The sequence below is a fragment of the Emydura macquarii genome, unplaced genomic scaffold (assembly GCF_026122565.2).
Source record: "Emydura macquarii macquarii isolate MOO-44397 ecotype Brisbane River unplaced genomic scaffold, CSIRO-AGI_Emac_v2 contig_629, whole genome shotgun sequence".
Lineage (NCBI taxonomy): Eukaryota > Metazoa > Chordata > Testudines > Chelidae > Emydura > Emydura macquarii.
In genome coordinates, this window is record NW_027130766.1 from 6,489,495 (window position 1) to 6,513,032 (window position 23,538).

Here is a 23,538-nt window from a genome sequence, read left to right on the forward strand (position 1 = left end):
TTCAGGATAGCTCACCTCCCATTCAGCATCAATAAGGGTCTGACATTCAACGTGCTCAACTCCCACTGTCGACCAGGTTTTCCCGAGAGCTCAACACCCCCTGAGCTGAGTTGTTTTGACTATCTGGCCATTGGCTTTGGTGCCAAAGTGGGTTTGAAACGTCTTTTGAACATCTGGCAGTCAGGGGCCGGATAAAGCATTGCCCCGCACTATGCACAGCAGTCACTTACACCCATGCCAAATGAGTGTAAAAATGCGACCCAATCAGAGCAACTAGACAAAGTGCAGTGAATCAAGTCCAAAGTTCCCATGGCAGGTGCCCCCCTGCTAGGCTCTCCGAGCCTATGTGGGAATAGTTCTGAAGAAGGTACCGTGCAATAGGCTGGCTAAATGAACGTGGTCTAGTGGCCCGAGTGAAAGCTCACACCTAGACAGGTTCTAAGCCTTGCGCTAACTTGCTGAATCACTCGGAGCAAAGCTGGCTTCCCCATGCATACAGAATGAGGAGGAGGCGGCTTTTTTAAGAGGGCTGCAAGCCTTAATTAGCAAACGTTTGTACAGCAGGGTGAATAAGTACTAAGTATTATTATGACAACTGCCTAGCCTTTAACCAAGTGTGTGTTCTCAATAAGGAACACACAGTAAATCTTCTGGGGAAAAAAAACCTGTTTCCAGGGAGGTCTCCGAGATTGGAATTTCCAGCACCAGAGCTGCATGAGCATCAAGACTACGTTTGGTTTTATTTTGGGGGTGGACGGGAGAAACAGCATCTCTGAGAGATGCCCTTCTTCTATTAATGCTCTCCTTCAGAAATGACTGGGGCAGATCCTCAGCCAGTGTAAATCAAGGTCGTTTGCTTCAACGATGCAACTTGATACCACCTGTGCATCTCTCCCCGTCGTGTTAGGTGTGGTGACTGCAGTCATGGTTTGGGTCTCAAGGTGTAATACATCATAAATAACATAGCTTAGCAGCTCAGTTAGGGTCCTGTTGTGCTAGGCGCTGTATGAACAAAAAGGTGTCTGGCCCACAGAGCTTGATAGCTAAGTATATATCAAGCAAAACCACATGGTCTTACTTTGACAAGAGAATGGGGATATGCACTTTTTGAACTCAGCAAGCACCCTGCTGTGTATTTAGAATCGGGGGCGTAAGAAGGGACTGTCCAAAGCCAGCCGGCCAAAAGGGACACTGTGCGAAGGCTTCTCTCTATGTTACACGGGTGTAACAAACCACCATCCGCAGACAACCGGCCTGAGGGGCAGTTAGCTAGTGGGCACGCACTGCATGGAACCTTGGCAGAGGTCAGCAGATCAAGGCGTGATCTAGGACCAATTGCCGGTCGCTCGGTACTCACTTTGTACTTGCTGGGAACATCCATCTTATTGCGCAGAAATTTAGCCAGATGCATGACTGTCATGGCAGCAGGACACCGAAGGAACCTGACGCCGTTCTTCTGGGGCCAGACCAGAGGGAAGGCAGGGGGAGGAGGGAGAGAAGGGTGTTAGGAGAGCTGAGCAGCTGGAGCAGGAGAGGAGATGAAATATGTACAGGAGCAGCTGTAAATCTATCGTGCACTCACAGAGCAGGGGGGGCATGAAAGACTCGCAGGTCACAGGCAAAGGGCTCTGCTGCAATCTATACTGTTCTGGTTTTGTAATGCAAGGGTGGGGAGCCAGGGGTCGAGTGCTTCAGAGAGAAACAGCAGCAGCAGAAAAATGCCTTTGACTGATTTTTAACTAGGAGGCCTCTGTGACAAACAAACAATGTGTACCTCTTTAAATATGAACAAAATAATGTCTTGCTAACTTGTCAGACTAAAATCAGATCATTCGATCTCTCACAGGCTCTCTAGTATAAGTAAAAAAGCCCTTTAGATAACCAGAGAACTGTCTTTATATATTTAGAGAGAGATGAACGTATTTCACATACGTGTGTCTGTGTTGATTTCCTCCTTACTAACATTTCAGAAAAAAAAAAAAAGATGAGCAAGCTGAAACAGTCATGATTAATATTGGCAAACTCCAGCAACAATTCTCTCCGATCATTTGCTCTACACACCAGCCTCGCACCCAGGGAGTCCTGAGTTCTAACCTCACCCAGCACACTGATTAGGGCCTCTGGGCAAGTTTAAACTCAAACCCTGGCCCAAACGCTGAGTGAGGACAAATTGTCCTTCAAGTTACAGATGTGCTTCGTGGGACTGGGGCCTTAGAACCTAAATTTCCAAAAGTGGCCAGTGATTTGTGGATGCCAACTGTGAGACATGACGGGCCTGCCTTTCAGAGGGTGTTTGGCGCATAGGAATAGGATGGTGTCCCTTTAAATAGTTTGTGAGCCCTCTAGTGACGCTCAGTGTGTTCTGTTTTAGAAGCTGCCCACACCTAATCAGAGCCACAGCGCCTATGTAGCTAATCCTTGTGTGTGGCGTGTATTCAGAACAAACCAGGATTTAGATTAATACATTTGAAGGCCAGTTGGACCATAATGGTCCTGTACTCTGATCTCCTGCATAACAGGCCAGAGAACGCATGTGCCTGTGTGGTTCCTTGGTTGCTGTGTAAATAGCAAAGAGACGCAGTGCTGAGCACCCCAGACTAACTGAAATCAATAGAAGCTACAGGGCCTCGGTCCCTCTAGAAGTGAGGTCCAGATCCCCAAAGCCATTTAGGGGACGAGCTCCCATTGAAATCACTGGGAGAAATCTTTGAAGATCTGGGCAAAAAGTCCTCGAGAGTTGGGCTTCCAAAAACTGAACCATTCCAAGTCACAGGCCCCCTCTGAAAAAGCTGGTCTGGATTCCCGGCCCTTGGATCCCCCACCCACTTCGCTCCTACTTGTCTGGAACCGCAGAGGGATTTTTTTTTTTATTTCACACCTGTAAAGCACCTTCAGTATAGGAGGGCTAAATAGGATTATTTATAGTCCACCTCTTCTCCGCTGCCCCCAAAGCCTAGATGGCATTTAGGCCTTTGAACAGGCCCCAACTGTTTTAAAAAGCCATCTCTTGCAATGTGTTTGATTCTTTATTTGGAGCCATGTGGGAAACTGGGGAGAGGGCTAGAGACAGGATTATTGGGGGCTGGGAGAGCAGCTCAAAGGCCATGGGGAAGAACTGATCGTTTGTTGCTGTCTCATACCCCCCCAAACAGAAGTTCTGCCAAAAGAAACAAAACGTGGCTTCCACTCCAAGTGGCAAGATCTTTGGAACAGCAGAGCTGCCCCGGTGCAGAAAGCACAAGCCCTGCCTTTCGCTACCTCCTTCCCAGTGTAATAACAATGCACTGACTGGGACCTCTTTTGTTTACCTACAGGGCTCTTTAAGCAATCAACTTCACAGTACTTACTTTTTCCTTATCCACGTCCCCGTTTTCCATTGTCCCTTTCTTTTCATCTCTAGGGAAGAAGGGAAAGAATTTTTGGTTTAAAAAAAAAAAAAAAAAAAAGTTACAGAAAATATAGTCACCCCTTTAATCATGGAGAGGGGCTATTAATCTCGCCAAGGCAGTACTGACACAAGGGTTAATTTCTCTATGGATGTGGTGGGGTGATGGAGGGGCATGTACAATCTAATAGTCTCCAGCCTAAGCTTTACAACCAGCATATAAAAGGCATTGTGACGGCAATATTCTCTGCCGTTCTAGATGCCAGAGACTCTATGCTTTGTTTTAGCGTGTGTATTGCAGCTACAAAGTGCCACACAGATGATGTCAGGTCACATGATAATCCTGCCATTCATAGGCTTCATTAGAATCGGAGGGGGATCCGCAACACACCTGAGGCTCCACAGTTCAGCCATCGCCACTTCTAAGTCAACTGGAGATTTGCCTGAGTAAGAATTACAAGGTCCGGCTCCTGATGAAAGAATAGCCTAGATGCTGATCTTCCCTGTCAACTCAAGTTGGTTTTATGCAGTGCTAGGAAACCCTTGCAGAGAAATCAAGCAAATCCTGGCCCAGTTGAAGTCAAGCGGAGCATTGAACATGTCCAGAATCTTACTCAAGATCTCTGCTATTATAGAAAACAAGGTCTCTTCCCAACTATGCACTGGGTTTATTTTCAACCCTAAAAACAGGTGCACAAGAAGTGCTTCAACACCTAACTCCCATCGAAATGGGACCTGTGGTGTATGGTTACCCTGGATGGGACATCTTCAACAGATATGACTGACTCGAGCATTTCAACTCCAAAGCCAACACCTGTCCTTTTGATTACAATAAGCTTTGGCTCAGGCCACAGTACTGGAGAAGTGCGTAAAGATGAAAATGAGATGTGAGCAGCACCCAAGCAATTTACTGCAGGGGGAAAAAAAATCCCACCCCCCACCGCTTAAAATGTTCGTTTGAATTATTTGCCCAGCTCCACTCTTCATATATTTTACAGTATTTTCATAGAGATGATTTGTTATTGGCTAACGTGTATATTGCTATCACAACCAGGTTGGGCACCACTATGCTAGGTGCTGTACAAACCTAAGACAGTCCCTGCCTCAGAGTTCACAGTCTAAAAGATAAGAGGTAACAGGTGGATGAGGCAAACAAATGGCCCATGGGAGAGCTGAGGTAATATAAATATAATAGGATGCAATACCATAATGTCTAGGGGCCCTAGTCATGGACCAGCTCCACATTGTGCTAGGTGCAGTACAAACACACAACAACAAAAATGGTCCCTGCCCCAAAAAGATTATGATTTAAGAATAAGACAAGAGACACAAACAGCCAGTCAATAGAAGTGATCTCAGCTCTCTACCTGCCTAGCCGTTACTGGGTTGTACTTTGCACAGGGATGAATCACATCTTGCAGTAAAGGACAAGCAAAAGTAAGACTTAGAGATACATAGATTGGAGAAGGATAGGCCGATGGTTGGGGCCCTAACCTAGAACTTGGGAGACCTGGGCTCAGTGCCCTGTTCTACCATACAGACTGACTTTGTGATCTTGGGCAAGTCACTTAGTCTGTGTGTCAGTTTCCCATCTGTAAAATGGGGATAACACCACCACTCTGCCTCACAGGGTTGCTGGATAAATATGTTAGCGTGTGAGGGGCTCAGATTTCACGGTAATAGCAGCTAAGATATTTAGGGCTTATACCAGCCCTAAGCAGAGGCATACAGGTCTCAGCTTAGTCTTTACACAGGCAGAACTCCCACTGACCTGACCTGTAGGTTTACTACCTGAGTAAAGAGCGAGAAAGCCGAGAACAGTTTTCAGGATTTGGTCCAATGCAGCAAATACGATCTTAGAGGTAACCAGAAAGGGCAGGATTTTGACTCAGAACAGAAGGAATTTCGCAACAACAACAACAACAAAAATCTTACCTCAGTCCTTCGTAAAACTCTATGGATAAGCTGACAATTTCATCATCTGTCAGGTGCCCTTTGTCTTGTTCAGAAACTTCCCCACGATCCTCATTAGATCCATTGGGAACTACACAGGGAGTGGGAAAAAGATGTTAGACCCCTCTCAAAATGTCTTTATAGTCAAGACAGGGGCGGGAAGAGAACAGAAATTAAGAGACGCTGAGGCTGTTTCTGTCTGCAGATACTTACCATCTGCCATGGGATAGGCTGCGTAAAAATCACGCCGCCTCTTCATTTCATCTGCAAGGGAAAAGAAATCACAGAAAAGAAGGGATGAGTGAGTAAAAGGCCGGTCTATGCTATTTTTATACCCAGTTGATGTTTTAGCAATACTGTTATACCAGTATAAGTCTTAGGGTGGATGCAGTTTTACTGGTACAAATGTGTCTTATACTAGGATAGCTTATTCCCCATATGGAAATAGCCATACCAGTATAAGTGCCTTTATACCAGTAAAACAGCAGCCACACTAAAGCAGGTTGTACCCTTTAACTAGCCCGGTATAGTTAAAGGGGTACAAGTTTTCTGTCTGCACGGAGCATAAGGGTGGCAATTTCAAAAACTCTTTAACCCTGTTCCCGATGACGTAATGGGAGTGACTTCCATAGGAGCAGCGTTCGGCCAACACAGAGTGCTTTGGAAACCCTACCCCAAATATACTGATCATCATTATTGTATTTTTTTTTATTGTTGTATGTATCTGTACCTTTGAAAAGCCCAGGGACCAGTTTGTACACTATGTCTTGTAAAGTTTTGTCAGACCTGAAATACACAAATAAGAATTAGTCAGTGTAGTTATTTCAATACTATTCCCGTTGCCTGTCTGCGCTCCGCAGCCAAACCAGAAGATGGCACATTTCACTCCTGTGCAAAAAGACCAGCACAAGGCTTCTGCACCATTCAAGCCTTCAAAATGCAGCTTACATGGGACTTAAGTAGTGCAAAGCGTTTCTTTGCACAAAGGGCCAGTGCAGTCAGGTGAATGCCAGCCCCACGCTGTACGGGCTCTGCTCCAATTGAAATAGGGCTGATAAAATGCCTATTGACTTTGATGAAGGTGGACACAGGCCTCAGGTGGCCTTATTTAAAAAAAAAAAAAAATCCAGTGTTTGCCAATTCTTGTGCTATTTGGTGTTCTATGTAAAGCCCGAATGCCTGGAATTCTGTGATTCTATCAGAATGTCATTTCATTTTTTTGTTTTTAAGTAGATTTCTAGCCTTTGTGACTGCAGAGAAAATCTGGAATATAACAGCCACCACCTAGCTCCTAAGACAGCACTTTCTAAAACACTTTGAGATTTATTGTTGTAAAGGAGATCAGTATGGTTATCCCCATTTTACAGAGGGGGAAACTGAAGCAGGAGGAGCATGCCCAAGGTCACACAGCCAGCTAGTGGCAAAGCCAGGACACTTATTTTATTTGCATTGCCATAGTAACTATGAACCCTACTCATGGACCAGGACTCCATTGTGCTAGGTGCTGTACGATATCAGAACAAAAACTTGGTCCGTGCCCTAAGGAGTTTACATTCTAGAACCAGGTCTCCTAAGTCCCAGCCCAGTACTCTATCCACTAAGCCACATTGCCTCCCATGTGTACTCTAAAAGCTTAAACAGAAAAGCAATCAGAGATCCCAACTTTTATTTATTGATATATGTTATCTCCAGGATTAGCTTAAGATTTTGTCATGAGTATTTTTAGTAAAAGCCACAGACAAGATGCGGGCAACAAACAATAAATCACAGAAGCCCAAGCCTGAAGTTGTGACAGTCACGTTAAAAAAATATATATATATATATCAGAATCCATGACCAACTCATAGCCTGAGAGAGCCGGATGCATGATTTTTGAGCCTTTAACACTATTCAATATTGGCAATAATGAAAACCCAAATACCCCTCTACCAGCTTTTAGAAATCTCTTTAAATCAATAGAAATGTTTAAAAAAAAATTACAAGAGACCTTTTTTTCTTTGGGTTTTAACATTCCTCTGCAGTATTTGCAACCTAAAGATCGCTGCTTTGTGGGATGTAAAAACTAGGCAGCGAAACTTAAAATAAACCAAAGGGGAAAGAGACCAGTTCTATATTTTGGTTGTCTGAGGGTAAAATGTTAGTGCTTAATTCCCATTGATTTCAATAGGAGTTAGGCAAGTGGGTACCTTTGTGAATCCCACTCCTAAGCCCCATTTGCAAAACTGACTTGAGGCTAGATTTCCAAAGGCATTTCGATGACTAAAGATGCAAATAGACACCTAATGAGATTGACAGGCGTGCCTAAGCAGCACAGGCACCAAACTCCCATGGACTTCAAAGGGAGACAGGCACTTAACTCATTTAGGCATTTTTGTATATGTACCATTAAGTATCTATTTGCATCTTTGAGCACTGAAATACCTGAAAACCTGGCCCTAAATTGCATAGCTACTTTTGAAAAATGTACCCCGAGTAAAGTGTCAAAAGAAAATAAATGTGTTAATGAGGAGAAGGAAGTTGGGTTTGCAATTATTTCTATTTTAAATAATAGAAGGCCTTTAATAAAAAGGTGCAGTCATGTGTTATTTTTTAAAATATTTTTTTAGCTTAACCACGTCCCTTTAATCTATAATTCCTTGGTGATGTCATCACAGGTTTGAGAGGCCACCCTCTGACATGATTTATTATATGTACACACAGAATTTACTTTATACTTTACAGTAAGCGAATGAAAAAGCCAGTTCTGTCATTTGATTGGCTGGTTAATTACAAAACTGTCATGAGGCTTGTCTGAGTCAATACCAGTTTCACCCAGTAATTCAGCTCCAGGGAGCGTGCCCACGGTGTGTCACAGATGGACACCGGTCCTCGTAGGGACCACGTCCGTTTGGGATGCCATAAACGCACTGCATATTATTAGAACCCTGGAACTTGGTGCTGAATGGTGCCAAGCTCCTTGCAGGATTGAGCCAATGATCCTTAAATTCATCATAATTGGAAGTTCTGACACTATAGCTGGGTATGATGCAATTCAGATGGAGGAAAAGAAAAATGAAAGTTACTAACCATGCAAATTAAGAGTCTGATCCAAAACCCAATGAAGTCAACAGGGAAGTCGTAGGACTTTGGATCTGGCCCTAAAAGCAGTGACAAGACTCTAGTGCCAAGAGTCAATGGAACATCAGGGTCACTGATCTTGATATCAAAATTTTCTCTGTACTATAATTAACTTTGCCCTTTTATAACGGTAGCTAGCTCAGATACAGGGCGTTTCATCTGTCACACCTTCCATTGGAAGATCTCAGTGTGCTTTGCTAACCTTTGTGAATCAAATCTCCCAAGACTTTCAGGTGAGGCAAGATGAAATCATTATCCCCATTTGACAGAGAGGGAAGCCACAGGAGAAAGATGATGGCTAAATGTTTGAGATTTGTATGCCTAAACATAGACTTTAACTGACTAGCTATGAAAGATGTGGGCGACTCTGGGAAAAGGTCAGGCCCCTGGTTTAAGAAGTGTAGTGTAGGGATCCACCCTAGAAGTGTTTGGTCTAAGGCCCAGATCCTCAAAAGATATTTAGGGGCCTAAGTTGTATTGGTTTCAACAGAAGTTAGGTTACCCCTATGACTTGAACAGGTTTTATTCCAGACACTGACACAGATTTCATATCTCCTTCTGATTCCCAAGTCTATGCCGCAACTACTTGACTCTGATAAAAATAGAAACAGAAAATTGTGGAACTGATTCTCATTCACAGGAGAGGCCCATTTACACTGCAAAAGGGGTGTAAAGTGGCCTTAGTGTAAATGAAAATTGGGATCCGATTGAACAAGGATGCAAAGATATGTTGGTACAGTGGCTATCACAACGTGGGGAGGCGGGGTTGGTCTGTGACTCAGAGCCCTAGTAGCTACTGCAATGCAAATTATAAAATAAGGCTTGGGTGATATCTAAGAGCGTTGAACATCAATGCAATTCTAGCCTGCTGCTTTGTGTCTGTCTGGATGTTGGCAGTGTGCATCTCTGTCTGGGTCTGTGCACACACTCAGAGATATTTAGGAGAAAGGTCTGTGGGAGTTAGAGTGTAAATATTTCACAGGGAGCCAGGGGAAAAAAAAGTGTTACTACAGAAACGGATTTACATGGAAGAGCTAAAAAAAGCCCCTGGTGATGTACTGCAGCCTTAATGGTTTCTATGCCAACCACCTGCAGAGCTAATTCTACAACTGACAAGACACGTCTGGCTTCCCTAAACCCAGACGACTGGGAAAGGAGCAAAGCTGGCATAAAGTACGCACCAAGCATGGGGGTTTGATTGCATTAGTTTTAAACACACCCACCCACACACACACACACCCTAATAGCAGCATCCAATGCACAGCCAGCCACACACACACACACAGAATAATCCTCCGCTGGGAGGAGGATGCGTAGTTCCAAGGCAAATGGATCAATGAATTATAAACCACAACCGGGCTCAGGTTAAATTGGTCTTGTAGCGGCTGCAAAGACGGACGTCTGTGGTCAGGGCAATGTCTAAAGATGACCTCAGGTGCTCAGTCCAGACTGACAGAGGATGTGACTGGGATCACCCCTTTCCCTGCTAATAATTATCACCATCTGTTTATAACATCATTAAAAGGGGCTGAAAAATTCAGAGACGCTCCTGGCCCTGCCTGTTCCATCCTGGCACTTGTTATCCTCCCTTCCTACCTGGAATTCATTTATATCCTATAGCCGATAGAGGGGGACCCCCATTCTGTTAAGTGCTGTATACACACTCAGTCCCTGCCTCAACAGCTTCCAGTGTCTCACTATCTTGACATCACAGCCCTGCCAGGGCTTGGCTAATGATGTCAACCCCTCTCCCCTCCCCAGGAATGCCCCTGATGGCATCAAACACAAAACAACAACAGTGCGCAGAATTCCCTAGCCTGTGTGACTGTTACGAGAAAAAGGAAAGTTAGGATGCTCTGGTTCGGATCTCTCTTTGAATGCTTAAAATTGAGAGAGAGACTTTGGGTCAACATTGAAATAACCTACACACAGGAGACTATCAAGTGTCAGATACGGTATAGTAGGCTATTCTAGTAGACTAGAAGGTGTAAACTTGCAAAGAGCAAATCCTGTTCTTATGGTGCGAAAGGTTTAACTTGGCTTCAACAGAGGATGCTTATTCTTTTTAGCAGAAAATAATGCTCTTGCTCTCATGCAACATACGTACATTGCAGCAGCTGAAGGAGGAAAACCACAAGAGGTCTTTCCCAACATAAATTTCTCTGCCACTTATGCCTGAAGACAGCGAGCTACTCTACGTCTAACGCTCTGTCTAAGGTAGTTGTAGGGCATTCATTTCAATGGTATCTGAGCACCCCCACCTCACAGGGGTGTTGTGAGAAGTTCTGTTGTCTTCATTGGACAGATGGGAAACGAAATATACAATGACCAAGGCCTGAATCCGCAAAGAAATTCAGGTGCTTAACTCCATTGGGAAGAAAACTTTGAGAATCTGGACCTGAGTGTCCAAGGTCACACAGGAAATCTGTGGCAGAGCAGGGAATTCTGCTGAGTCCCACACATGTGCCTAACTTGAAGAAAGTAAATTGGTCCCATTGGAGACAATGAGCGGCTACTCACATGCTTAGGGTTAGGAATATACTTTGGACCTTGCTAAATAAGGCTCAGAATTACATACAAAGGCCTCCGTTTTCCAAAGTGACTAGTAGTTTGGGTGCCCATCTTGGGACACTTTAAAAGGGGGCTAGTTATTTGTAACTTCTGTGCACCCACCTTCTGGACAGCAAGGCCCCTGGAGGCAATTCCCCCCACCCCAAAAAAAAATTTGATGCACTGAAAATCACTACTAGTGGCTCAGGAAAAGTTAGGCCAAAATATCCATCTCTCAGCAAAGCAGGGATGAGAAATTCCTGTGACTGCTGGGCTCAGTGATGGGCTAGAATAGAATTCCAGAACCTGATGCTTCCCAACCCCTGTGTCACCACATATTTGGGGGAGGGTGGGGAGACAAGAGCCCAAACAGCAAGATCCCTCACCTGATGCTGAGAAGAGGTCTGGTTTTGTGCACCTGGACATCACACATGGGACAGTATTTGTTGGTCTCCAGGTAGCGGACGATGCAGGTTTTACAGACTAAAGAAAGAAAAAACACAAATAAATAGGGTGAAATCAACATGTAGACGCACAGAGTGAATATCTCACACACACCCCCCGGCAAAGAATCAGCACAAGGCCTAGGCATTATTATTAAGTCACACTTTGGCGCCATTTATATCCTGCTTAAGCGTGCATAACTCGTCCTGGCTCTCTGCACAGGGCAGGCTGTCACCCACAGTGAGCAGGCAGCTGCTCAGAAGTTCTGGGCAAGTAGTACGGTGACCGGATGGTGTGGGACTTCCGGTGACAGAGGCGGGTAGGGCGGGGCTTACAGTCATGTGGATGTTTGATTGAAGGTAAGTCCTTTGTACTACTTGGGGAAGATCATTTTTTTACCCTCACTGATTGTAAGGTTATCTGTGACCACTTCCATTTAATCCAGCTGTGAGCAGCCTGTCTCAATGAGAGGGGGATCCCTTGAGTAGGGGCTATTCCACATTCCCCTCACACCGGTGGGTTCTTATCTAGTCACAACTGCCCTTCACACCTTGCTTCTCTCTGCAGGAATGTCAGCGGGAAGATGGGAATTGCTAGACTGGAGCAGACGCTGGGTCCATCTAGTCTAGGATCCAGTCTTTGAACTGTGGCTGGTACTAGATGCTTCAGAGGAAAGTAGAAGAACCCAAAAGCAGGCAGATCTGAGATAATTCCCCCCCACACACACACACACACACACACAGGTCTCATTCTGATCTCTAATAGTTAGAGCTTGCCTTAAACCCTGTATAGCACAAGGTTTAAGGTCCCTTCCAAAATTATTTGTTGTTCTTAATGGTTATTCTTGACAACCATAGAAATGTCTTGAATCTTGCTAAGTTCTTGGCCTCAGTGAATTCTTGTGGCACTGAATTCTACACTTTAAATCCCATGTGTGAAAAAGCATTACCATGCATCAGTTTTAATTTTCCCACCTTTCAATGTCATTTAATGTGCCCTTGGGGAAATTGACATCTTTATGTTTCCACCCAAAGGGTGGAAGCAATTTTCCTTGGAAACATGTTAGGATTCTAGTTTCCCCTGCCCTCCCCAATTCACCTCAAAATTATTGAGCAAGTAATCGGAGGCCAAAAGTGACTAGGGGTTTGGGGTGCTTCAATTTTGGGAGTGTCTCACATTACAAGGCCCCCGTTTCTCCCACTGCTCTTCCTGAAAAATTACTCTCAGGTATCTCAAATTAGGCACCCAAAAATCACTAGCCACTTTGCAAAAATCTTGGCCCATGTAGTTATATTCTGGTGAGCACCTGGGAATCTCTCATCACCAGCTGGCTTCTGAGTTTAACACCCAAAAAGGAGATCTGCCTGCTGGAATGAAAGAAAAGAGCATTTCATTGGGAACAGGTGATTTCCCCTGCCTCGCCCCACCTAGGTACATAGGAAACTTACAGGAGTGTAAACATTCTACTATGGTGGTTGCATCTATGAAGTAGCCGCCACACAAAGCGCACATCAGGTGAGGATTCAGCTCAGTGATCTTTATCCTGGTGGTTCTGTGCATTTTGGATCAGGGTCTCAGATGATCTTCTCTGGAAACAAACACACCCCACACCCAGAGTATCATGTTAGCTGAATCAACAGAGTTATCCATCCCTCCTGGAATATTACAGCAACAAGTCATCTGTTGGGGCTAGCAAAGGCAACATTCCAGAAACAAATGGCTCAGTAGGTTACAAAGCACAGAAGTCTCTGGTTTTAGCATTTATTCATCCCCCCACGCTCCATACACACACACCTTGTAGCCAGAGCTCTGTGGGCAGGCCTTGAAAAGCCTATGAAATTGCAACAATACAAACAGGGGGATAGAGGACTGGGCATTTGTATTTTCACAAAACCAAACAAATCTTTTTCAGACCCCTTAGAGCCAGAGTGGGACAACTTCACAGCGGGCAGCACCATTTCCAAATGTCATCCTATTGATGAGACTACCTATTTGTTATAGGTCTGCACAGCGCCTAGTACATAGGGGCCCATAACCGGTTGTCTTGTTTAGGTGCTACCACAATATAAATGTAAAATAAAAACACTACTAATAGGGGCTGCACTTAGAGTATCACAGCCTGGCCCATAGTGATCCAGCATCTTACTTTGTACAGTGAATCTCTCTCTTTACTCCCAAATCCTGACTAAAACACATACAAGATACAGAATTTATTTAGTAATTTGTTTTTATTTTTTAAATGGAGACAAAGCCATTAATATTCAGATAATACAAGGGGGGCATAGCTGAATGTAAAGAAAGGATACGCCTACATCTGTAAAGAGTCCGGTAGTGAAGGAGGTGAGAAATGGACACAACATGCAGGTTTCAGGGTTTATGAAAGCTTCCTTCCTGTGTATCAAAGCCTGCCAGAAATAATAACTCTAAACCTAACACACAGGGCCCAGTTTTTCTACTCAGGATTATGCACATTTTGTAGATGCAAAGGTGGAGATTATTATAGGGATGCTTTTTTTATTATATGGAGACACTTAACAGGGAATACCCCAAACCCCTCTAAATTACAGATGTTTTAAAAATTAAAAATAAAGCGCCTCATTGCTCATAATTAGTGGACAATAAACTTCTCCATCCCCAATATTCTCTTTCTCCAACTGGACCTCTGCCACCATAGGCTCAACACATATCGCCTCCCTCCAGTCTCCCAGCTACAGATCATCTGTAATCAAATTATGGCCAAATTCAGCCTTCCTTTTGTGTGTGCTACTTGTACAAAGCTCAAGGAAAAGGGGGAGGAAAGGCGAGCAAAGGCTGTGGCTCCCTTGAGCAGAAGGCTCACAGCAGCACCATTTCAACACTCCCCAGCTCGGAGCTGCAGCAGTTTCACCTTGGCTTCTGGCTATCCACTTGTCCTGCTCTTTAATTCTTCCCAAGCCTGCTGCTGATACCGGATAACAAAGCCAAGATTTCACTTTCTTTCCTGGTCTTCCCCTCCCCCCCATCCAATCCCTCTCGACGCCCTTCACCCTCTTCCACCGCTTCTCCTCATCCTATTCCAGAAAGACAATGGTCCGGAACAAATCAGATAAATGGGCTAATTGAACATTAACATGCAATTCATTAAACGCACACGCCTGGAGAAAGGGAGCCGTGAGTGGCGCTCTGCACTGCCTGTGTGTGCCTGCGTGCACACATCAGACAGACACACGTGTCACACACATCACGCATGCAGGTCTCCGTTAACAACGTAGCCACACACACACACCCCAACCCCCTGCAGAGAACAGACTCCGCCCATGCACATTACATAGGCGTGCAGCTGGGGGGAAATTCAGCGCGTACAGAAGTTTACATCTTCAGAGCCCGGGACGAGACACACGGTACGTTGTTACCTCCATTACACAGACACATCCATTGTGTGTGTCGTGTGCACGCGGGCGGAGCCGGGGTCCAATGATGGTCTTTACACATTATGATACCGAGCGTGTGCCCACATTGCACCGCCCCAACGTGGGCCTCCTTACACACCACTGTACGTGCACGGCACACACACGTCATGCGTCCACACGGCGGCGTGTCTGTTGTGACTACACCTCCCCCCGCAGGCAGGCCCGGAGCAACGTCGTGTCGGGGTCCACCCCTTCCAGGCACAAAAGCCGCCCACAGCCGGTCCCCGTGAACTAGCTCGCCCGGCCACGCCTCGCATTGTAGTGTCACGCCTCCCCCCACCCACCCCGGCCTGCACCCCAGTTCTAGCCTGCCCCCCCGGCCTGCACCCGTTCTAGCCTGCCCCCCCGGCCTGCACCCCAGTTCTAGCCTGCCCCCACCCCGGCCTGCACCCCAGTTCTAGCCTGCCCCCACCCCGGCCCCCGCAGACAGGACACGGGCACAGCCCACAACCACCCGGCCCTGCGGCGGCTGGCCCCGGGGGACTTACCGCGCACCACCGACCCCAGCCACGGCTCCGGAGGGGCCCCCCCCCCGACAAAAACCTCAGCGCCCCCCCCTGCACCGCTCCGCTCTCCAGCCGGAGCCCCGGGGCGCTGCCCAGGCGCGGGGCAGCAGCGTCCCCGCTTGTCATTCACGCGGGCGGGGGGCAGGGGGAGCGGAGCCGAAAAGGGGGGGGCTGGACTCGGGGCGCCCCTGCTCCTTCGCTCGCTGCCTACAGGAGGGACCGGCGCGGCCGCCTCTCCACGCCTGGCTGCACGGCCGCGGTCCGGTCCAGCCCCCCCCGCGCTCCCCAATTAGCGACACCGGCTCCCGCAACCTCCCCCCGGGAGGGGGGTATTTAAATGGCCGGCTGCACAGGGCCTTAGACCGAGGCCTTTAAAGGGACAGGCGGACCCCCCCCCCCCCGCCCCGGGGAAATCTGGGGAGAGAAAGGGAGCGATTTGGGCCAGTCCCTCCCCCCCCCCCAAAAAAAAATCTGGAGCCCCTCCGCCTCCAAGGCGACGGCCCTTCGTCGCCGGGGGGGGGGGAAGAGATTTTTTTGGTCCCTGGGGAGTCAATGGGAGCTTGCGGGGGGGGGGGGGGAAGGTTTGGCCCTAAACCCACCTCGGGGAATCGCCTCGCCGAAATAGCTGCCAAAGACAAGGTCGGGCCCATGCGTTTAGGGTGTCGCTTGGATTTCTGCCCCCCCCCCCCCCCCCCGGCGCCCGCCGCTTTGGGTTTTTTTTTTTTTTTTCCTACCGTAAAAGAAATCTGGATTGAGCCTTTACCCGCGCGGAGATGTCTCCTAAACCCTTCCACCAGCGCCCAGCCTCAGCTGGTGTGAACGGGAACGCAGCCCCGGCGCTGCACATTCCTCTCCCCCGCCTGTATGTCTCTGCTTTAACAGGGGTGTCTTTCGTTTTATGGCAAAAGGCATTTTTCAGCCAGTGCCTCATGGTTTCTATAGAGACTCCGGAGCGGGCTGCTGGCTCCGTGCCCGTGGCCGAACAACACAGCCCCACACCACACACCACACACCTCATTACGGCTGGGGCTGAATTTAACAATGGTACCTGGGTTTGCCAGCACGCGCTTTAATTTGTCTTTTACACCCGGGGACACGCCGGAGTCTCGCTTTGTCGTAGCACGGCCAGGCACCCGAATAGCCAGGGAAATAAAAACCCCAGCTCCGCTGTGCTAAACTGGGTGGATTTGTCTGCATGACGGAAAAGAACACCCCGGCTTTGCAGAGTCTTGCTCTCTGTGTGTGTGTGTGTGTGTGTGTGTGTGTGTGTGTGTGTGTGTGTGTGTGTGTGTGTGTGTGTGTGTGTGTGTGTGTACACACACCTCTGCAAAGCAACTGAAGAGAAAAAAACTCGACGAAGATAAGCCCCGGGCAGAATTTGAGTGGTGGAAAAACATAACTTGCCCGGCACACACGAAGGACGGCGACATGGAAAGGAAAACCCCAGGATTTCGCCAACATTTTACAGAGTTTTCGGCTGCAGACACGCCGTGGGGTTACCGGCGAGCCCCTGGGATCAATGCAGCACCCACACGCTGCAATCAAGGGCAGAGAGATGCGGGAAGTCGCAGCTGTCCATGTCATTGCTGTGCCCCCCCCCGCACCCCCCAGCCCGGTCCCCCTCACTTTAATATTGACAATAGGAGACGTTGGAGCTGGGGCCCTGAATCGCTGCCGTTTTATCGTTTCTATGGTAACTCCTATACTTGGCCAGGAGCCAGAATATTATTACAACCATCCGGGGGGGCTGAAATAAAATCTATGTCTGTGCAAATGAGTTTGTGCGTGACGTCAGTGGGAGGCCAGCCTGCGAGGAACACACACACACACACACACACACACACACCCCGAAAACACATGCCCCCGCGGGGTCAGGGACATTCAGCCCGATTCCGAGCCATTCTCTGGGTATTTTTCGTGTTATTGTCAATTAAACCTTCGCAGGGCCTGTCCCTGAACGGGTCCCGCGCCTTAAGAACAAAACCACCCCCCTCTTGTGGCTGCTCCAGACGCGATATTGCCTCACCCGTCCCCCCGGTGCGGGGCCTGGCGGGGCTAGACCGGAAAAATGGGAGCTGTCTACATTGTAATCCGGAGAGCGCCGTGATCTACGTGGGGTCTAGTTCAGCAAAGGGAGCATCATGGGATCGGGTAACCACCGGGATGGCGAGGCATTGCAGGGGCTAGGTGCAGAAGTGCCTACACACACACACACACACACACACACACACAAAGATGGGGGGAAAAGCGTTGGTCATAAAAGACACACACACAAAACCAGCAAAGACCTTCCCACGTGAGCAAACTTCAAGGCAAAGGTGGGGGGGGGAGGCAAAAATGTTTCCTCCAGCCTCGGCAGCCAACGCAGAGAGGGGAGCACGCGGGGCAGGAGTGAAACAGGAGCGAAGGGGCGCGGAGGAGCGAGCCTGCAGGGAGACGCTGGGCCTGAAGTCGGCGCCCGGTCAGTGCAGGAAACTCAGGGGAGCAAAAGCGCTTCTCCCCCCCACGCCCTGGACTATTGCACCGGTCGCATTTGGAGGTGGTTTGTGAACAAGGCGGTTCAAAAAGAGGAGGGGGGGGGGAGGGATGCGCGTGGATGTTTGCGGTTCTGGTTTCTGGACTGGGTTGCGTTATTGGTTCCGCTCCCCCCTTGCCCCCAGACCCATTTCCCCTTCTAGATTCCTAAGGCACAGGCACTGAGCGCACCTCCTTCGCCTCCTTTTCTCTTGTTTCTTGCCTCATTCTCCTCCCCCCCCATCACCCTTAATAGCAGCACGTTCTCCCTCCTTTCATTTCTCTTCCCCTCCCCCCCACCCCACCCCAAGCCTCAGCATCCTCAAGGTAGCTCTCCAGGGTGAAGTGCCCCCCCCCCTCCCCACCCCGAGACCCTTTACAAGTCGCAGGTGACGTCGGGGCTGCTGATAGGTTCCCCCGGCGCTGGTTTCTATAGTTACCTGCAGGGTAACAGCTGGCAAGATGCCAACACCAACAACCAAGCGATGGGGGAAGCGATCGGCGCACCTGAAACCCAATCCCCCTCCAGCGACTCGGGATCTCGCCGGGCAATGAGTTCTGCAGGTCCCTTTCCCCTGCGCCTGACTGCGAGACTCTTTCCTCCGATTTCCCCCTTCCAGTCTGCAAATGGCGCCGCGGATCTCGGAGGCAGAGAGAGGGAAGGTGGAGGGCAGGGAGAGGCAGAGACGCCAGCACAAACCGGTTTTAATAAACACGGATGAGAATCAGCCCGATTTCATGACTCAGCTGTGGCTGGGGGTGGGTTCGCCTGCTTTTAAAACACGCACCCCGCAAGCACCGTCCACCGCCTTGACCTTTCCCCAGCCCCACCCCCAGAAAAGAAATAAACTAAAACCTCCTTCGTCGTCCTCCCCCCCTTTTTAAAAAGACCCGTTTAAACAGCTCTGGTCTTGCATCTTCCCCCTTCTACACCAAACCAGGAGCGGGTTACCTTTAAACTGCCCCCTTTGCACTGAATTTTGCAGACGCCTCCGTGCCCTTTAAAATATTAACTCCTTGGGAACCCTCCATAGAAGGTGGCCTGTGATGTCACTGGGAGATTAGGGATTTGCTCCCCCCCAGCTCCGGGTAATGACCATGGGCAAGTCGCCTTACTCCTCTGGTGCATCCCTTTCCCCCCATCTGTTCCCCACCTGGCAGGGCCGCGGCCGAGCTGGAGTCATTTCATCTCTGCCATGCGAGCCCCGGCTGGAAAGCACGCTCTGCAAGTGGAGGCTGTTGCTTTATTGCTCGAGTAAACAACAGCCTCGGGGTTGGGATGTGCCCAGGGCACGTGCCTCAGAAATCCAGCTGTGTCAGGGACGTGGTCCTGCCCTGAGTGCAGGAGACCTCTCAAGGTCCCTCCCAGTCCCACGATTCATACCACTCCTGCAGAGCGCCGAGGTTTCTCCACTTCTCCCAGTGATACCTCCCCGACCCGCTCAGCTGCTTTCCTTCTCTTGGTCAAGGCTTTTGAGCGGAAAGATCCAGATCTTTCCAACTCCTAACTCCACGGGTGTGGGCAGGAAAACCATCTATCGACTGGCCGTAGCAGAAAGGCACCCGTGTCGCCAGAGAGGACCCGGACAGCTGGGTATGTGGGCTCCCAAACGCTTTTTCTCACCTACCGTTTGCCAAATAGACATGCCCGCATTACACAGAGAGGCACCCATAACGTGTTGGGTGAAGGGAGCCTTTGCTAGCAGTTACAGCAGGTATCAGATCCTGCCAAGACGAAATTCTCCTTTCGGGTTTGCAAAGTACAATGTGAGCAAGCGAGAAGAGGTTTACACAAAGCAAGAAGGCACGTGACTTCAGATGTGAGTCTCGATTTAAAATCTCGACAAGGCTCCAGAACCAGAGCAATGGCCTTCTCTCCCCGCCCCCCCAAGCTGTGTCAGGACACGTTATCTTTCCAGAGCACCAAAGTTTTTTTCTTGCTATTACCAAACAATTTCCCTTTGCTGCCTTTGCCTCGCAAGAATGCGATGGCAGGTCCGCAGTGTAACCATCCTTCTTTGAAAGGGATGAGAAAACATCTTAAAAGCAGACAATAATTCCAAACCACAGATTATTCCTCCCATGGCTATAAATTATTTTGCATGTTAATTTCCTGCAAAACGCTATGGGTTATACATCCTGCTATTATATATTGCTATATCCTGCTACTTTTTTTTTTTTTTTTTTTGTAAGTTTCCACCCTCTCTGTAAACAAAAGACATTACACATATTTTTAAGTTTTGTAACAGAGTTGGGGGGAGAAGGAAAAAATAATTGTTCTGGTCTTTTACCCTGACACACTGGATTTGGATTTAGAAAAAGAAGAAGCGGAGCATTTCAAGTGTAGAGGGGAAGGCACAATCCACCCAAGAAAATACAAAGCGAGAGTCTCAAAAAGTGAGTAGAGATGTTGGATGCTTTAATCTTCAGCCATATTAAACGAGTCACGTTTTCAGAGAGTAGGGAGATCAGCACTTCCTGAATATCAGACCCTCTGAACGTATCTCAAACCAGGCACCCAAAACCACTTCAAAATCTCATCTTCAAAATCAGGGCATAGTCAAGAAGTCTTCACACTACAAGCGACTTTTGGAGTGAACATCCTTCTCCTTTCTTTTTTTCCCCCTAAAAAAAACCCACAACTTTTTGCCAAAAGCCAGTGTCCAGATTGTCTCGACTCTGCCCTATCCCTAAAAACGCAAGGTCTCGATCCCTTTCTCTCTGTCCGCCCCCCAGTTCAGCGTCTACATAGGTCAAGATCCTCCACTCCCCACCTGCAAATCAGAGATGCTATTCGGTGGGGGCTTCCCCCGCTCAGATAAATGACAACAACAACAATCATTAATTAATAAGCCAGAAGACTCCAGGCGGAGATGGCTTTCAGATGTGGGTGGAGTTCCTAGAAGCTTTAACAACTAGCACAACCTCCATAGCATGAGAGTTGAAATTAGATAGATCTCTGCCTCTGGACCTACCAGTGACCCGTGAACCAACTTCTCAATGTTAAGGGCAGCTTTAAGGTATTTCCACACACTTTCTCCCTCCTCCCCCCACGATGGGGTCACTCAGAGAATTAAGCAGCGGGCACACACACACACACACACACACACACACACACACCCGCCCCCTTCCTCAAAACCAGGAAAATATTTGTACAGATGTAACCAAAAAATAGTTACATTTGTGGCTGATCTCTCTCTCTCTCTCTCTCTCTCTCTCACACACACACACACACACACACATACACACACGCACGCACGCACTGTAAACACACTCTACATCTCCCCGCCCCCCTCCCCCCAGTCAGTGCAAGCTGTGAACAATTTTTATCTCCTATGGAAACATTCAATGCAGCATCAGACCATGAATGCTGCTTTATGCAGGCGAAGAGAAGGATTTCCACAGCCGGGCCCCAAAACTGGATTTGAGGAGGTGGGGAGAGAGGAAACAGTGAGTAATTGAGTGGAAAAGCCAGTCAGAGCAGCAGTAGCCTCCTAGTCCTTCTAGCTTTCTCGGATCTATAAATAAAAAATAAACCAGCCCATCGAGCACCCCTACGCAACTGAACAGAACACTCCATGCTACGTTAAATTCACGGCGAATGGGGGACTAGATTCTGCTCTCATTTTACCCTGGTCTAAACGCAGAGCCAGTCAACGAAATGACTACAGATTTAGAGTCGATTTTGCCTCTTCTATATTCCAGGGAAGAGGCTGCAGTTCAGAAACTCCTGATATTACAGAGTAAAACATCATCTCTCGTTTTTCTTTTTCGATATTAATCAGGGTTTTATTTGGAGACTCCCACCCTCCCCTTGCCCCCTTCCCCCCCCACAAGACCTTCCCCCAGACACACACCCCTGGGACAAATTCTGCTCTTCAGGTACACCCGTGTAAATCTGGAGTCACCCCCTGAAACCAAGCGTGGCTCTGGGGCTAAGAGAGCAGAATCCGGCACTGTGTGTAGATGAGCCAGATCTCAAAGGGCTAGCCAAGAGACACAGGTGGGTGTCTACATGTATCTGGATAATGACGTGGGAAAAGATACAATATTGAATTGAGGTTTTGTCCGTAGCATGCAAAAGTTAAGAGACTCAGGCTCAAGAACAGCTCGTGGAAATACTGTCAGAAAATCCCAGTGGTGAATTCTAAGGAAGGAGGTAATTTTGTGTCAGAACCAGCCAGCCCCATTCTCCATCATTTACTAGGTCAAAACCTCTATTTACTCCTCAAGTTTATGCATACCTACATAGAACCGGGCCCCCTCAATATTACTTCTAAATGCTGCGTGGGGGTTGTTTTATTGGTCACATTTTTTCTGTAAAGTTCTTCCACGGCTTTTTTACTAATAAATCAAGGAGATCAGATTGGATCTTTTTGCAGCTCTTTAACGCCACAGTTTATAATGCTGGGGGGGGGGGGTATTTTCTTTTGTTCTCTTTTCTTTTCTTGTCACTTTTTTTTTACTCTTTTCCTTTGAAGTGCTTTATTTACTCAGTAAAGCAGAACCGGACCGAATCGATAAAAATCCCATCGGACTGCGCAGAAGAGGACTTGTTTCAGAATCCGGACCCTGCCAGAAGTGGTTGTGGGAGGTCCTGACATGGGTTTGTTAGTAATTAAGTATATTTCCAGTGACAAATCCTTGGCACCACCTCTGCTGGTGAAAAGCACATTGTCTGGAGCAGTCTGGGGAGATTTGGACGCTGAGTTGACCTACAGCAAATTCCCACCGTCCATCTGCCTCTGTAAATCCCTGGCAGGTAGAGAAGCGGTGAGGAATATTCAAAAGAGGTGTTGGGACTCCTGATTTTTCAAGCACTCAGCACCAGATTTGCCAAAGGGCCCAGCTCAACTTTAGGCATCTAAATAAGGACAAGATTTGCAACTAAAAAAAAAAAAACCCAAAAAAGCTCCCGCACCCAGCATGAAAATGTGACCGCTTATTTGGTGCCTACAGGAGAGCAGAGTTCTTTTGAAAATCAGGCGCACCATGCTCCGTCCGGGCTAGTAGTGCAGTGAGGGTAAACCCAGGTACATGGAGTAAGGAAGCTCAATTTTTACTTGGGCAGACATGGGGGTGGGGGGAAGGTCTTCCACATTTCAAGCCCTGGTGATGCTCCCAGTGGAAGACCCTGGCAAAACTCCGGTGAGCTTCAGTGGTAGCAGGGACCCCCCCCCTTATTGCTCTCAGTAGCTGCTCAATCTCTCCCCAGCAGCCTGCTGTCACTTTTCAATCAATCTTAGCCGTCAGCTCGTTTTTTGGTGGGTTTCCCCGGAGGCATCTCGTCGGGGAGCACTTGTCTCATGAGGCTGGTTTAAAAATGAAGCCTCGCGTGGCGGGACAATTCATCTGACGTTTCAGGGCTGGTCTTTGCTTGTTTGTGATCTGATGTGGTCTGGTTTTTTGTCTCTGCATGCAGCACAGTCCAGCATTATGAACAGACCGGAAGGTCTGAGTGCAGGAGCCGGCTAGGCCCGGGAGTGAAAGCAGCTCCCTAGTGGGACCCTTCCTCCAGGGGGCCTGGAGAATTAGAGGCACTTCGTGGTTTCTTTTGTTTAAGTTGTTCCCAATACACATCGGGAACGGGCGATTGGCGCATCGCTTCAGGTGTGTGATT

At 48.0% G+C, this 23,538-nt stretch overlaps 1 protein-coding gene across 3 annotated transcripts in view; it reads right to left on the reverse strand.

Annotated features, from left to right (window-relative positions):
• The window catches only part of PCGF2 (polycomb group ring finger 2), a 33,095-nt gene that overhangs the window by 6,231 nt on the left and 3,326 nt on the right, over window positions 1–23,538 (reverse strand). The window contains exons 1-8 of one of the 3 annotated variants that reach the window (XM_067541193.1): window positions 15,387–15,470; window positions 12,898–13,037; window positions 11,392–11,488; window positions 6,069–6,124; window positions 5,552–5,602; window positions 5,321–5,429; window positions 3,348–3,396; window positions 1,358–1,453 (exon numbers count right to left, since the gene is read on the reverse strand). In XM_067541193.1, coding sequence (XP_067397294.1) covers window positions 1,358–1,453; window positions 3,348–3,396; window positions 5,321–5,429; window positions 5,552–5,602; window positions 6,069–6,124; window positions 11,392–11,488; window positions 12,898–13,009 — 570 coding nt within the window. In that variant the 5' untranslated portion in view covers window positions 13,010–13,037; window positions 15,387–15,470. Of the gene's footprint in view, window positions 1–1,357; window positions 1,457–3,347; window positions 3,397–5,320; window positions 5,430–5,551; window positions 5,603–6,068; window positions 6,125–11,391; window positions 11,489–12,897; window positions 13,038–15,386; window positions 15,471–23,538 lie in introns of those variants that run through there. The other 2 variants (XM_067541190.1, XM_067541192.1) reach the window with 2 other exon arrangements.